General features: G+C 37.4%; 1 protein-coding gene across 4 annotated transcripts in view; it reads left to right on the forward strand.

The window, feature by feature from the left end:
* Trim33 (tripartite motif-containing 33) overlaps positions 1 to 13,894 on the forward strand; it is a 79,478-nt gene that overhangs the window by 56,965 nt on the left and 8,619 nt on the right. For all 4 annotated transcript variants that reach the window (XR_003954429.1, XR_375607.4, NM_053170.3 and 1 more), the window contains exons 12-17: positions 1,142 to 1,274; positions 3,023 to 3,086; positions 5,303 to 5,462; positions 8,037 to 8,386; positions 10,388 to 10,511; positions 12,064 to 12,138. Coding sequence is in view for 2 of the 4 variants with exons in the window: in NM_053170.3 (NP_444400.2) it covers positions 1,142 to 1,274; positions 3,023 to 3,086; positions 5,303 to 5,462; positions 8,037 to 8,386; positions 10,388 to 10,511; positions 12,064 to 12,138 (906 nt within the window). In the remaining 2 variants the exon portion in view is untranslated. The remainder of the gene's footprint in view (positions 1 to 1,141; positions 1,275 to 3,022; positions 3,087 to 5,302; positions 5,463 to 8,036; positions 8,387 to 10,387; positions 10,512 to 12,063; positions 12,139 to 13,894) is intronic.

A 13,894-nucleotide genomic window follows, 5' to 3' on the forward strand; every position in this document is an offset into this window, starting at 1 on the left:
TACAGCTTGAGTATTCTGTAGTAGAGCTTACAAATGGATGCTTAACCAGGATCTGTGAGCAAAGGATATATAGTCAGAACTACCATTACTTTTTAGTCTGATTATTTCAGCTTCTAACCTTCAGCCTCACTTGTCACTGGCTTGAGATGTTTTTGTTTTTTGTTTTTTTTTTGTTTTTATTTTTGTTTTTTTGAATGGGAAATTGTCATTTTTGCTTTTGAAGAGGATCCTACCCTGTCTGTAGTTTTTACCTGCTCCATTTTAGTTTCCAGTTCTGCTTTGGTTTATATTCCCTTTTTTCCAAAATGCAGTTTTGTCTTAAGTGAAAAAAAGATAGGTTTACATTAGATATACTTTGACCTACGTCTGAAGAACAGGTTGAAACAGTGAGCAAGTGTGGGAATAAACAGAAGATTAGCTAGTAATAAATAATAAGTTGACAGTTTCTTAGGAATAGTGTGGGTTTTCAGATACTCTGAACACTTAGTGTCTTTTTACTTCTCATGTAAATACTTTCTCACATAAGCATCACATTCTGCGGGAAGATGGCTTATTTTAAGACAGGAATCTGATGTTTTGTTTGTTTGTTGGGTGTGTGTGTGGGGGGGGGGTGTTTCAAAATTGCCCTGTTTTATCCTCTGATGTTATCCTACTGCCTCTAAGATTAAATGAGTTCAGATTTTATGGCTTTTTCTTTCCTGTGTGTACAGGGATGTACCTTTGTCAAGCTGAATGCTGATAAGGTTAAAGTTGGGGTTTGACATATATTTCTCCTTGTGTGAATGGTGGGATGATAAAATAGGAAGGGAGGGAGACTGAGGACAAAGGTCTCCAACAATTTTGAGAAAAGGAATTAAAGTGTGCTGTTAGTGTATGAGAGCTGTTTTTGTAGTTGGACAGACAGGGCTTGGTGGATTACTAAATTTGTCTTAGTAGCTAGATGGGTTATATAATATAAATGATAAGATCAGTCACATAAACTTAGACTGTGTGAGTTCTCAGAATAACCTAAGGAAGTTACAGTTAGGTTGAACTTGATACTGAATAATCTGTTAGTTTATAGTAAAGTGAGTACAGACAGTGACATTAATTCATTTGTCATCAGTTTAATCAAAGCAAATTTATTTTTATCTTTCTCTAGTTGGAAGATGCTGGCTCAAGTAGTTTAGATAATCTACTGAGTAGATATATCTCAGGCAGTCATCTACCCCCTCAGCCTACAAGTACCATGAATCCTTCCCCAGGACCCTCTGCGTTATCACCTGGATCTTCAGGTAAAACAAGCAGGGATATTGCTTCATTGCTTTTAACCCTTTAACACAGGGGTGGGGGAATGAGGGCTGTTTCCTCACATCTATAATCATGTAAAAAACAAAAACAAACAACAGCAAGAGACGGTGTGTAGAGATACATGCCATTTTACACACAAAATGTAGTGGGGAGGAAGGACGAGGACAAGGAATTAAGAAGTTGGCTCTGATGACTATGTGATATTGGGTATTGGCAAGTCTAAGTCTGCAGGGCATTTAGCAAGCGGAGACTCCGGAAAGCAAGAGGTACTTTACAGTCTAGTGTCCAGAAGTAAAATTCACTTAGGGACAAAAAGGCATAGGCCTAGCTTTTCAGGGGTTTAGCTGACTAAATAAGGCCCACTTGGATTCTGAAGGCGCGTTTGCTTTGCTCACAGTCTATTGACTTTTCAAAATTTGCATGCATATGTTTAAATGATTTGACAATCTTTATCTCACTGAAGTGATATGATACTACTCAACATACTATGCCCTGTCTTTTGACAACATTAACTGTACTCACTCTTTGAATTTGGAGTCTATTAACTTTTTATAGCCTATGTTTTACATTATGGATAATGAATTGAGTTTTGAAGTTTAACTCATCAGTTTCAAAATTAAAAAATTGTTTAACAAAGTTAAAACCACATGAATTTTCAAGTTGTAATTTTAAAATTAAAAGCTTAAATTTGCTTTTAACAATTAGAATATTTATATAGTCCTCTCCTCAAAGCCCAGTTTGATTGTTCCTGCTCTCATGAGTTTTCAGCTGAGACAATCAAGATTCATGATTGGAGCAGTGCCACACAGGTTAATAGTCCAGTCATTCGTGATTAGATCTTTTTTCTCCTTTTTTTCTTTTGGATTTTTGGAATAAAGTTTCACATTGTAGCCCAGGCTATCCTGGAATTTACTATCTAACTTAAGTAGGTAAACTCTACCTCAGGTTCGAAGGTGCTAGGATTAGAGTCAGCCACTAACTACATCCAGCTCTTAGTGTATTTTTTTGATGTAAACTAAATGTGTTTTTTTGTTTTGTTTCCTAACTAAAACTGAATGTCTGATTTCTGGAGGAAAAATAGTTCAGATATAAACATGAATGTTTTTGTTTGTTTGGTTTTCTAGACAAGGCTTTTCCGTGTAGCCCTGGCTGTCCCTGACCTCACTCTGAAGACCAGGGTGGCTCTGAACTCTGAGATCCACCAGCCTTTGCCTCCCAAATGCTGGAATTGAAGGCACGTGCCACCACTGCCTAGTTCAAACATGGGTTTTTCCATGAGGTATTTTATTAACATTTTTTGAATCACATCATTGGGTGTTAGTAAAAATTTTTCAGGGCATTGAAGAAGAATGAACTTGGTTGATTTGTGTGCACCTGTAATCTCAGCATGCAGACAGGAGGAGGGTGAGCGTGAGGTCAAGGCCAGTCGGGGCTGTATAATGAAACATTGTTTCAGTTTTTTTTTTTTAAAAAAGAGAGTACAGGGCTACTATAGAGTTTGTGACATGAAGATGTCACAGTTGTCTCAATTTTCTGCTTTTTGCTTATGAGCAATATTTTTTGGAAGAGAATTCTAAAGTCATGACTGACCTCAGCTGATAGAAACTGGCTGTCTACTAATGATTACATTTGCCATCTCTGATTTTCCAACTACCTTTGGTTTACAAGAATTTCTAAGTTGGGTTGTATGGTTTGAACATTCTGATAATTAGTGTGTCATACTGTTTTTTAGGCTTATCCAATTCTCACACACCTGTGAGACCCCCTAGCACGTCTAGTACTGGCAGTCGAGGCAGGTGAGTAATTTTTTTTCAGTATTATGTTACTTACAACTTTTTTAATAAGAAAAATTTCAAGTAAACTAATTCAAGTAAACAAATGTCAAGTAAAGTAATTTTCATATCCCCAGTTTCAACAATGAGTACATAAGTTATGCACAGTCTTCTTTCCTTTGCATTCTTTTCTGTTATCGTCTTCTCTGGATTATTTGAAATGAATCTCGGAAATTATGTTATTTTACTTGTAATTATTCTGTTTTGTTTAGATCCAGCTATTAAAGATGCCAATTTATGCACACTAAAATAAGCCCTATACACTGTCATCCGCAAATGTGTTTCCATATAGTTTATTTTTGCAGATGTAGAGGTTCTTCTTCTAGACATTTCTATTTCTCTCATATTGTTATTTATTTGCCTTTTTATATACACATACAATTAAAAAGGAGTCTTAAAAAAATAAGAATGAGAGATTTGATCAGAATTTAGGTTTAATTAGGTTGTAGTGTGTGGTTCATTTGGGAGCATGTTTTGTTTGTATGTGTGATTTGTATACATATGGGCAGTACATGTGTCGTGGCTAGAGAATGACATAAGCTGTCTCATTCACTTCTCTACTTTGCTGTTTGAGAACTGAACCTGGAGCTCAGAATAAGCTGGCTGGCTGATCATTGAGCTCCAAAAAATTGGGGTGTGTGTGCGTGTGCTTGTGCGCGCACATGGGTGTGCACGGGTGTATGTAGATGAGAGGATATTTGTGGGGACCCAGTTTTCTTCTTTTACCACGTGGGTCCTTGGGATCAAATTGAGGCTTGGCTTTGTGGCAAGTGCCTTTACTGGTTGAAAAGTGTTGTTTTGATAATCATTTATTACTTTAGAATATGTCTGAAAAAACTCAGTTACTAAATTAAGGGAAGTAGGAAATTTTTCTTTATTCTTTTGTGATAAGCTGATTCCCAGTTTGCTTCAGTGACCTAGGAGTTTAACTATTACTACTTTTATGAATCTATATATTTCAACACATTTTTAATGTTCTTCTTGTAGCTATTAAGGACACTTTTTAAGTTGTTCATATTTTCCTTAGGCCTTTTCAGTGGCTAGAGCTAAGAAATACATTTTTAAGATGAAATATCATGAATATTGGCTTTTTTTTAACTGTACTTTGTATAACTGGATATACTATGAAACTTAGAGAATTGGGATTTGCGAATATTATATATATGTATGTATGTATATATATATATATATTTTTTTTTTGAAAGCTGTTCCTATTAAAAAGTACTAGGTTGGCTTTTTAGCCAGTGCTTTCAGAAGAAAAACAAACAGTGGAAACTTGGCTCTGAGTAGCTATACTAGCCTTCCTGTTGCTTCACACAGTGGTGATGATTTTCTGTTGCTCTTTTTGCTCCTTTTTTTTTTTTTTTTTTTTTTTTGGTTTTCTGAGACAGGGTTTCTCTGTGTAGCCCTGGCTGTCCTGGAACTCGCTCTGTAGACCACGCTGGCCTTGAACTCAGAAATCTGCCTGCCTCTGCTTCCCGAGTGCTGGGATTAAAGGCATGTGCCACCACGCCCGGCCTTTTTGCTTTTTATAGACCTCTTTAGCCATGCACCTGTACTCTTCACTTTGCTTTTATTGATTCTGAAAAGTTTGTACGAGATTGTTTGCTGTGTATTTATTGTCTTTTTGTTTTAGTCTCCTCAGATCTGAAGTAATCTTCCATTGTGAGGCTGATGTTGTAATCTTTAGATGTTTTAAGTGGTAGCATTGAAATTGTTTCTATAAAGAGACACAATCACTGATGTTTTATGCTACAGGTTGAGCATCCCTAATCCGACATTTGAAATGCTCTAAAATGTATGCACTTGTAGGATGCTCCACATGGAAAATCCATAGTTGATCTCATGTAGTATGTTGCGATCAAATTGCTGGGTGGATTTAAAATATTATTTGAAATTACCGGCTATATATATATACAAACTAAATGGATTTCATGTTTATACTTGAGTCTTATCCCCAAGACATCTCACCCTGTATAGTAAATCTATCAAAGTAGGAAAAAACATCTTAAAACCCTAATTGCTTAACTTAAGTGTTTTGTGCCATGAAAGGTAATTTTAAGGTCTGAACTTACGTCTGTCACATTTGTTTTTGAGGTAATTATCTACTATCTTTAATAAATAGTACTTTTCATGTTATGCTATACAATCAAACGTGGCTTTTATTGTTTCTTAATTAGCTGCGGATCATCAGGAAGAACTGCTGAGAAAAGTGCTCATAGTTTCAAGTCTGATCAGGTGAAGGTCAAGCAGGAACCTGGGACTGAAGAAGAGATATGCAGCTTTTCAGGAGCTGTGAAACAAGAGAAGACAGAGGATGGCAGGAGGAGTGCCTGTATGGTAAGCTCCCGCCAGGATTTGATGGGAGGTCAGCCGATCGTCTCAGTTAGGCATATTTATTTGTCTTTAAATTCTTGTGTCTGACACAAGCTAAGTATTTCTTTTTCTATTTCTGCTCTTAAGAGTCAGCTATAGGGCTGGTGAGATGGCTCAGCGGTTAAGAGCACCGACTGCTCTTCCAAAGGTCCTGAGTTCAAATCCCAGCAACCACATGGTGGCTCACAACCATCTGTAACAAAAAATCTGATGCCCTCTTCTGGAGTGTCTGAAGACAGCTACAGTGTACACACATATAATAAATAAATCTTAAAAAAAAAAAAAAAAAAAAAAAAAAAAAGAGTCAGCTATATAGGAGGAACAACAGTATGAACTAACCAGTATCCCCAGAGCTCCTTGGGATTAAACCACAAATCAAAGAAAACACATGGTGGGACTCATGGCTCTAGCTGCATATGTAGCAGAGTATGGCCTAGCCGGTTATCAATGGGAGGAGAGGCCTTTGGTCCTATGAAGGCTCTATGCCCAAATATAGGGGAATGCCAGGACCAGGAATGGGAGTGGGTGGGTTGGGGAACAGGGGAAGGGGGATAGGGGATTTTCAGAGGGGAAACCAGGAAAGGGGATAATATTTGAAATGTAAATAAAGAAAATATCTAATTTTAAAAAAGAGTCAGGTCTAAGTAGATTGCCTTAAAGTTTTTTCTTGGTATTATCTTGAAATTTCTAGTTAATACTAATGTCATGGTACTAAATTCTGTTCTATTAATGATCTCAGTGAACATATAGGATCTCAAGGCCACAACGGAACCTTAACTATTGTTTGTAACCTAGGAGCTCAACACTAAGCTTGTTCATACAAAAGAAGGTTATTGATCAAAGATAGATTTCTCTTTTGTCTTATAATAACCATTCTAGAGTTTCTTGGATGAAATAGTTTATACAGTTTATAAAACAGAATGAAGGGATGTCCAAACCCATCTTCATATAGAAATTTCCCTTTTTGTTATTCTTTCTGCCCAGCTTTTTACTTTTCTACCTATGTTATTGGCAAATAGGCACCTCAGCATATTACTATATTCGGTGCAATGTATGGATTATGGAGCTACAACTTTAGCTCAATGTTTATAACAATGCCATCTCTTCCACTAAAACTCTTAGTTTAGAAAGTACTCCACGGGCTAGTGAGATGGCTCAGTGGGTAAGAGCGCTGACTGCACTTCCAAAGGTCCTGAGTTCAACCAGCAACCACATGAAGGCTCACAACCATCTGTACAGCTACAGTGTACTCACATACATTAAATAAACAAACAAACAAACAAACAAACAAACAAATCTTTTTTTGCTGGGCGGTGGTGGCGCACACCTTTAATCCCTGCACTTGGGAGGCAGAGGCAGGTGGATTTCTGAGTTCGAGGCCAGCCTGGTCTACAGAGTGAGTTCCATGACAGCCAGGGCTACACAGAGAAACCCTGTCTCAAAAACAAATCAAACAAACAAAAGAAAGTTCACCTAAAAATAGGTGGTGTGGTGCAAGATTTATTTTATTTGCTATATTCTTCCATTTGTTAAATGATATGCATAAAGGGAGTTTTTTGCTACTTTGTGGGTCCTTTTTTCTTTCACCCTTCTATGCCACACTCTTTCAGCCCCCCTAACATGAGACAGGAGAGAAGAAAACAAAAGGGGAAAGGGCAGTGTTATCATTAGACTGATACCAGGCTGATTAGTGGCATCGAGTGCTTTGGCAAGTATGATCTTTGCCATCAGGATATCTAATTTCTTCTTGTTTCTTCTTTGCTTAACAAATCATGACCAACAATCTGTACAACCTCTTGGGTTCCCAGCATTTTATACCCTCTGAAAAGTCTCCAGAATTCCAAATGTCATAGAATCATAGAAACTATCTGCTTCTAGCCTAATCACAGCCTTGCTAGAGCATGAGGCAAATCATAGTCAGCTGCTGTGGACAATCTGAAGCAGCCCCATGTCCAACACCTGGGGTTAAAATAAGAGCATATTTGTACAATATTTCTATGCTTTTTAAAGAAACCAAAATTCTCATTTCAGATATGTGTGCTAAAGAGTAGTATAAAATACTTTTCAAATTTTACTTAACTGATTTAGTTTTACGAGATATGGTTTCTCTGTGTAGCTCTGGCTGTCTTAGAACTCATTTGTAGACTCAGATTCTCCTGACTCTGCCTCTGCCCCTCTGCCCCTCTGCCTCTACCTCTGCAGTGCTGAGATTAAAGGTAGACTCCACCACCACAAGGCTTATGGAACTGGTTTTGATTGGAAAAATAGTGCATTGTAATAAACTATAAGTATGATTGTTTGTGTATAATAGTTTAATTTCTGAGTCATCTAAGTGAACCAATATTAGAGGGACAAAACCCCCAAAATCATGTTAGCATATGTAATGGCAAGTTATTTGTATTCTTTTATTTCACTGGTGTGATTTACAGAATTTTAGTATTAAGTGTATTCATGTAGCTTTGTATATATATTCATGTTTGTATACTGTATACATGTAAGAATTAAATGATTTTTTTAATTGTCTTTGTTTTCTTGTAGTTGAGCAGTCCTGAGAGTAGTTTGACACCACCTCTTTCAACTAACCTTCACCTAGAGAGTGAGCTGGATACATTAACAGGCCTGGAGAACCACGTGAAGACTGAACCTACAGATATCAGTGAAAGCTGCAAACAGTCAGGACTCAGTAACCTAGTCAATGGAAAGTCTCCAATTCGAAACCTCATGCACAGGTCGGCAAGGATTGGAGGGGATGGCAATAGCAAAGATGATGACCCAAATGAAGACTGGTGTGCCGTCTGCCAGAACGGAGGGGATCTTTTGTGTTGTGAGAAATGTCCGAAGGTCTTTCATCTTACCTGTCATGTTCCAACACTTCTCAGCTTTCCAAGGTACCAGCAAAATAGTTCATTTACGTTCTTGTTATTCCCAAATCTAAACATATAACAAAGTTATTCAGGGCTTCCCTCAAAGAAATCCCATTTTAAAGATCAAGTTCTTTAATAAAAAGCTGCAGATAGTGAAGCTGATAGGATGGATCTAGTCTAGTAGTTGAGCATGTGCCTAGCGTACATGAGGTCCTTGGGTTCAATCTCAAACACTAAGATGGGAAAAGAAAACTAGCTATATATATAAACAGTGCCATATATATATTTGGTTGTCTTTGTCTTCTTAATTGTAATACCTGCCTCAATCTCAGAGGGTATGATTTGCTAGTAATCTAATGAGGAATTTCCCTTTTTTTTTATTACATTACTTAGTTACTTGTATGACGTCATTTGCATGCATATGCGTATACAGGTACTGTGGAACATGTATGGAGGTCAGAACAACTTACAAGAGTCAGTTTTTCCTTCCACCATGTGGGTTCTGGGGACTCAAACTCATCATCAGGCTTAAGTGCCTTTACTTTCTTGCCGTCTTGCTGCACCCCTTTTCTTGGGGTTGTCATATCTTGGAACATTAGGATTTCGCCAGTGTTTTTTGTTTGGTTTTTGTTTTTTTTTTGAGACAGGATATGTGCTCGTGGCTGTCCTGGAAAATGCTATGTAGACCAGACTAACCTTGAACTCACAGAGATCTTCCTGCCTCTGATTCCCTAGTGCTGAGATTAAAGGCATGTGTCATCATAACCAGCTAAGGTTTTTCCAGTTTTCAAAGCAGATAGTTAGGAATATAAACTATAAAACTTCTAGAATTAGAACTTACTTTCATCTACCTAGATTAGTATATATACTATATATCTATATATAGACAGGGAAAAAGAAAAATATGAACAAATAATTTATGAAATGTATAATTCAGTAGAAATCCTGATTTTAAAAAACAGTAAATATTTTGTCTGACTTAAAAATTAAGGGAGTGTATATGATTATAAGCACATATATAAGTACATATGATTGTAAACACAAGTACATGTTTGTATATGCAGGTTCTTTGTTTTGGTTTTTGAGAGGTTATGGTTTGTTGCTGATGTATTTAATACACTTGAGAACACTGTAAGATGGCTCAAGTAACTGCGTAACCGCTACTGTTTTCTTTGTATGTATGGCGGGCACATGTGGGACAGCCTTGGGTATCACTGCTCCATTGCCTACTCGAACTCCTCAAAAGGCCAGGCTTGCTTGCAAATGTGCCCCAGGCTTTCTCCATCCCTGCGTCTCCAGTGACCGGAGTTAAATGCATCAATCAACTAGGTCTTCAAGAAAGTAAATGATGAGTGTTTTCCTATCACAGAACTAGGGCTGGGCCGTGGTGGCGCACGCCTTTAATCCCTGCACTTGGGAGGCAAAGGCAGGTGGATTTCTGAGTTCGAGGCCAGCCTGGTCTACAGAGTGAGTTCCAGGACAGCCAGGGCTACACAGAGAAACCCTGTCTCAAAAACAAACAAACAAACAAAAAACAACAGAACTAGGACCATGGGATGTTAATATGGGTAATATGGGGACTTGAGGTGTATTTTGCTACAGGAACTAGTCATTGAGTTTATGCCATGAATAGATTGATGCTTAATATAGAAATTCCATTATATCATTTTGCAGAAAGTTGTTATTTGATGTGTAATTGGGAAAGTTTGAGAGAGTTTATTATATAAGAAATGTAGCCGGGCGTGATGGTCCACGCCTTTAATCCCAGCACTCGGGAGGCAGAGGCAGGCAGATTTCTGAGTTCGAGGCCAGCCTGGTCTACAAAGTGAGTTCCAGGATAGCCAGGGCTACACAGAGAAACCCTGTCTCGAAAAACCAAAAAAAAAAAAAAAAAAAAAAGAAAAGAAAAAGAAATGTAATAGAAAAATTCATGAAAGAATTGGAAAGAAAAAATAACCTAAAGACTTGTACTAAGGGCCTTCTTTGTTGTAGTTACATGGACTAATGGCCTTTTTCCCTGTACAGTGGAGACTGGATATGCACATTTTGCAGAGATATTGGGAAGCCAGAAGTTGAATATGATTGTGATAATATGCAGCATAGTAAGAAGGGGAAAACTGCACAAGGCTTAAGCCCTGTGGACCAAAGGGTAAGTTTGAAAGCTGACTTGTTAACAGAGACTTGATGGTTGTGATCCCTCCTCCACCAATATAACCCCACCCCTATGTAATGGTCACATGACCTGGTAGGTTTTGTGTCATCTAATGAATCATCTTATGACTTCTAAAGCCTTAATTTTTAGTTCAAGACTTTTAAAAAAGATATTAGACCCTTGTTATAACAGCCCTAGCTGCGCTTGAATTTGTAGCAATTTCCTTCTGTATGCTGAGATTACAGGCATGTTTCCTCGGGCCAGACTTCACACTTAATATGTTTCAATTCAAATCTTGATTTCTGATCCTCTCCCTCGAAAAATAGCAAATACCAGACAAATACATCTTTCCTTAGTATTCCCTATTGCTCTGTTCACCTCTATCGTGGCCAGAAATCTCTTAAGATTAAAAGTCACATGTGATTATAATGCCATTTTCTTTCACCTCCCCATATTTACCACCCTAAAACATTCACAATTCCTTATGCAGACTATTAGGATAATTTGGTGATGATTTCCTGGTTTCTCCTCTTGTTCCTTTAGTCTGTTTTTCTATATTTAAAATTTTCTTTTTCTTAAGAAAAAAACTTTGCCACTTTTTAATATTTTTAATAGCTTCTCATGTTAAAAATGAAACACAAATTATTTTTATTTCACTCACATTTTCACGGATCCCATCCTTCCCTGATTTCTACTGGCAAGTATACCTTCACATAGTTCTGTGGTAATTAGAATTAAGTTTGGCTCTAATCTAATATGTATGCTTGACAATTCTGTGAAGAGAAGGAATTTGCTTAGGATATACAAACATTAAAGTTTAAGTAAGCAGAAACTAAATGTTAGTCTAATAGCTCTTTTTGGCGCACACCTTTAATCCCAGCACTGGGGAGGCAGAGGCAGGCGGATTTCTGAGTTTGAGGCCAGCCTGGTCTACAGAGTGAGTTCCAGGACAGCCAGAGATACACAGAGAAACCCTGTGTGTGGGGGGGGGGGGGGCGGGGGGGGAGATCTTGTGAGCCAGAGGCAGCACAGTGGCGGCTAGTATGGTCTATATAGGAGTTGTAAACAAGTCAGACCTGCATAGTGAAACCCTTTCTCAAAAAAGATAAAAGGAAAAATGAAAGGGAAGGTGTTCTTTGTGGGGTGGGGTGGGGGGGATGACGGGGTTAGCAATTTGATCAAAGAGAGGGGAATCTTGTTCATTTTGAACCTGAGTGTAGTCTGTGAAAAGCAGAGGATTAATACTTGGTTTTACCTGCCTTGGGGAATTGTATTAACTACTAATGGTGAAATTTTCTTTACCCCTTTACTGTAAGTTGTGTTTGTGACTCATTTCTAATTTTGTAGCTATGAATTAATTATTTTAGTTTTATTAGAATAAAAACTCAGTAGAATAGATCATAGTTTCAAAATTTAAATCAAAGCAAATTATTTTCTTTGATACCAATTATATAGAAAGTAATGTTCAGTTTATTATAATAACACCTTGTAGCTGTATTCTCCAAAACATCAGAAAAAAATCGTTGTCTTCTTTTTCTTTTGGGGCCAGAAATGTGAACGTCTTCTGCTTTACCTCTATTGTCACGAATTAAGTATTGAATTCCAGGAGCCTGTTCCTGTTTCGGTGAGTATTGCCCTGGTAAGGAAATCTGTGGGCTGTGGCTTAGGCACAGGTAGTTACTCACAAGTACTCACAAGTAATGAGTTCCTCCACTACCCACGACTCCCATTTTCTGATACTTCCTCGCCGGTCATTGTTTTAGAACTTAATTTTAACTGATTGTTATATATACTTGTATGGTACAGTATGATGTTTTTACGTACATAAAATTTAATTAGACTAACATGCCCATTACCATCAATTTAAATTTTTGGTAATAAGGAATTATAGAATTTTAAAATACCCAGTTTATCAGTAAATGACTTACATGTGAGTAAGGCAGTAGTAGATGGGTAGAACTTTTACAACAGCCTGATTGAAGTTTCATATTTTGGGGGCAATCTCTTTTTTCTTTTTTTTTTAAATCTTACCTCTCATTCCAGACTCTCTAGTCAAATCTCTAAACAAATCTCTAATTTGTTTTGTTGTTTGCTTGCTCTTTGTTGTTTTTTTCTTTTGAGATAGAGATTTTATATACTCTTAACTATCCTAGAAATCAAAGAGATCTGCCTTTCTCTGCCTCCCCAGTGCTGGTATTTAATGCTCTGTAAACATCTTTTTAAGTAATTATTATTATTTTGTTAAATTTATTCTTGGGTTTATGCTTATTTTGCCCGCATGTATATTTGCGTATCAGGTGCTCAGGGAGTCCCGGAGAGAACATTGTCTCTCTTAGGACTGTAGTTACCAGCAGTCATAAGCTGCTCTGGTTGCTGGCAATGGATCTCAGCTCCTCTGGAAAAGGAGCCAGTGCTTTTAACTCCTCAGTCATCTCTCCAGCCTCTAAAAATGCTGTTTTAACTATTAAAAAAAATGAATGTTATGAATGTTTACTTGCATGTAAATATGTTTACTGTGGGCATGCCTGGTATCTATGGAAGTCAGAAGATGGTGTCAGATACCCAATACGAGTTAAGGCAGTTGTGAGCTGTCACATGGATGCTGGGACCCGAGCTCATGACCTCCTTTTTTATAAATTTATGGAGTGCAGATTGATAATTTGATAAATGTTTACAGTCTGTAGTTTTGTTTTGGTTTGGTTTTTTTTGGAGACAGGGTTTCACTATGACTGTCCTGGTGATAGGCTGGTTCAAATTCAGATCCACCTACCTCTGCCTTCTGAGTGCCAGGATTACTATTCTTAACCTCATTGAACTATTTAGAAGATTATATAAAATAATTGTTTCCGATGCAAAGCAACAGGTTTATTTTCTAGCACGTTGGGGTTGACCTTTAATTAGTCCCTCAAGATGAGTTACTAAGAAGGCACCTTATATAAAATAATTACTATAAAGTTTGTACATAGTATTTTACATTGTTAAGTGTCATCATTTAATTAATTTGTATGCATATTGGTCTGGGAAATTGAATCTGAGTTTTGTAACTAAGTGTTTCACTACTGAATTACATCCTCATGTCACAGCCAGGAACCTTATTAGAGCTAAATGGATATAAGTTCCGTCTGTTAAAATTACACTTTATGGGCTGGTGAGATGGCTCAGTGGGTAAGAGCACCCGACTGCTCTTCCGAAGGTCCAGAGTTCAAATCCCAGCAACCACATGGTGGCTCACAACCATCTGTAACAAGATCTGACTCCCTCTTCTAGTGTGTCTGAAGACAGCTACAGTGTATTTACATATAATAAATAAATAAATCTTTAAAAAAATTACACTTTGTAAGCAAGGAATGCTGTTTCTAGTACTCAGGTATCTAGGTTAG

This window comes from Mus musculus, chromosome 3 (genome assembly GCF_000001635.26).
Source record: "Mus musculus strain C57BL/6J chromosome 3, GRCm38.p6 C57BL/6J".
NCBI lineage: Eukaryota > Metazoa > Chordata > Mammalia > Rodentia > Muridae > Mus > Mus musculus.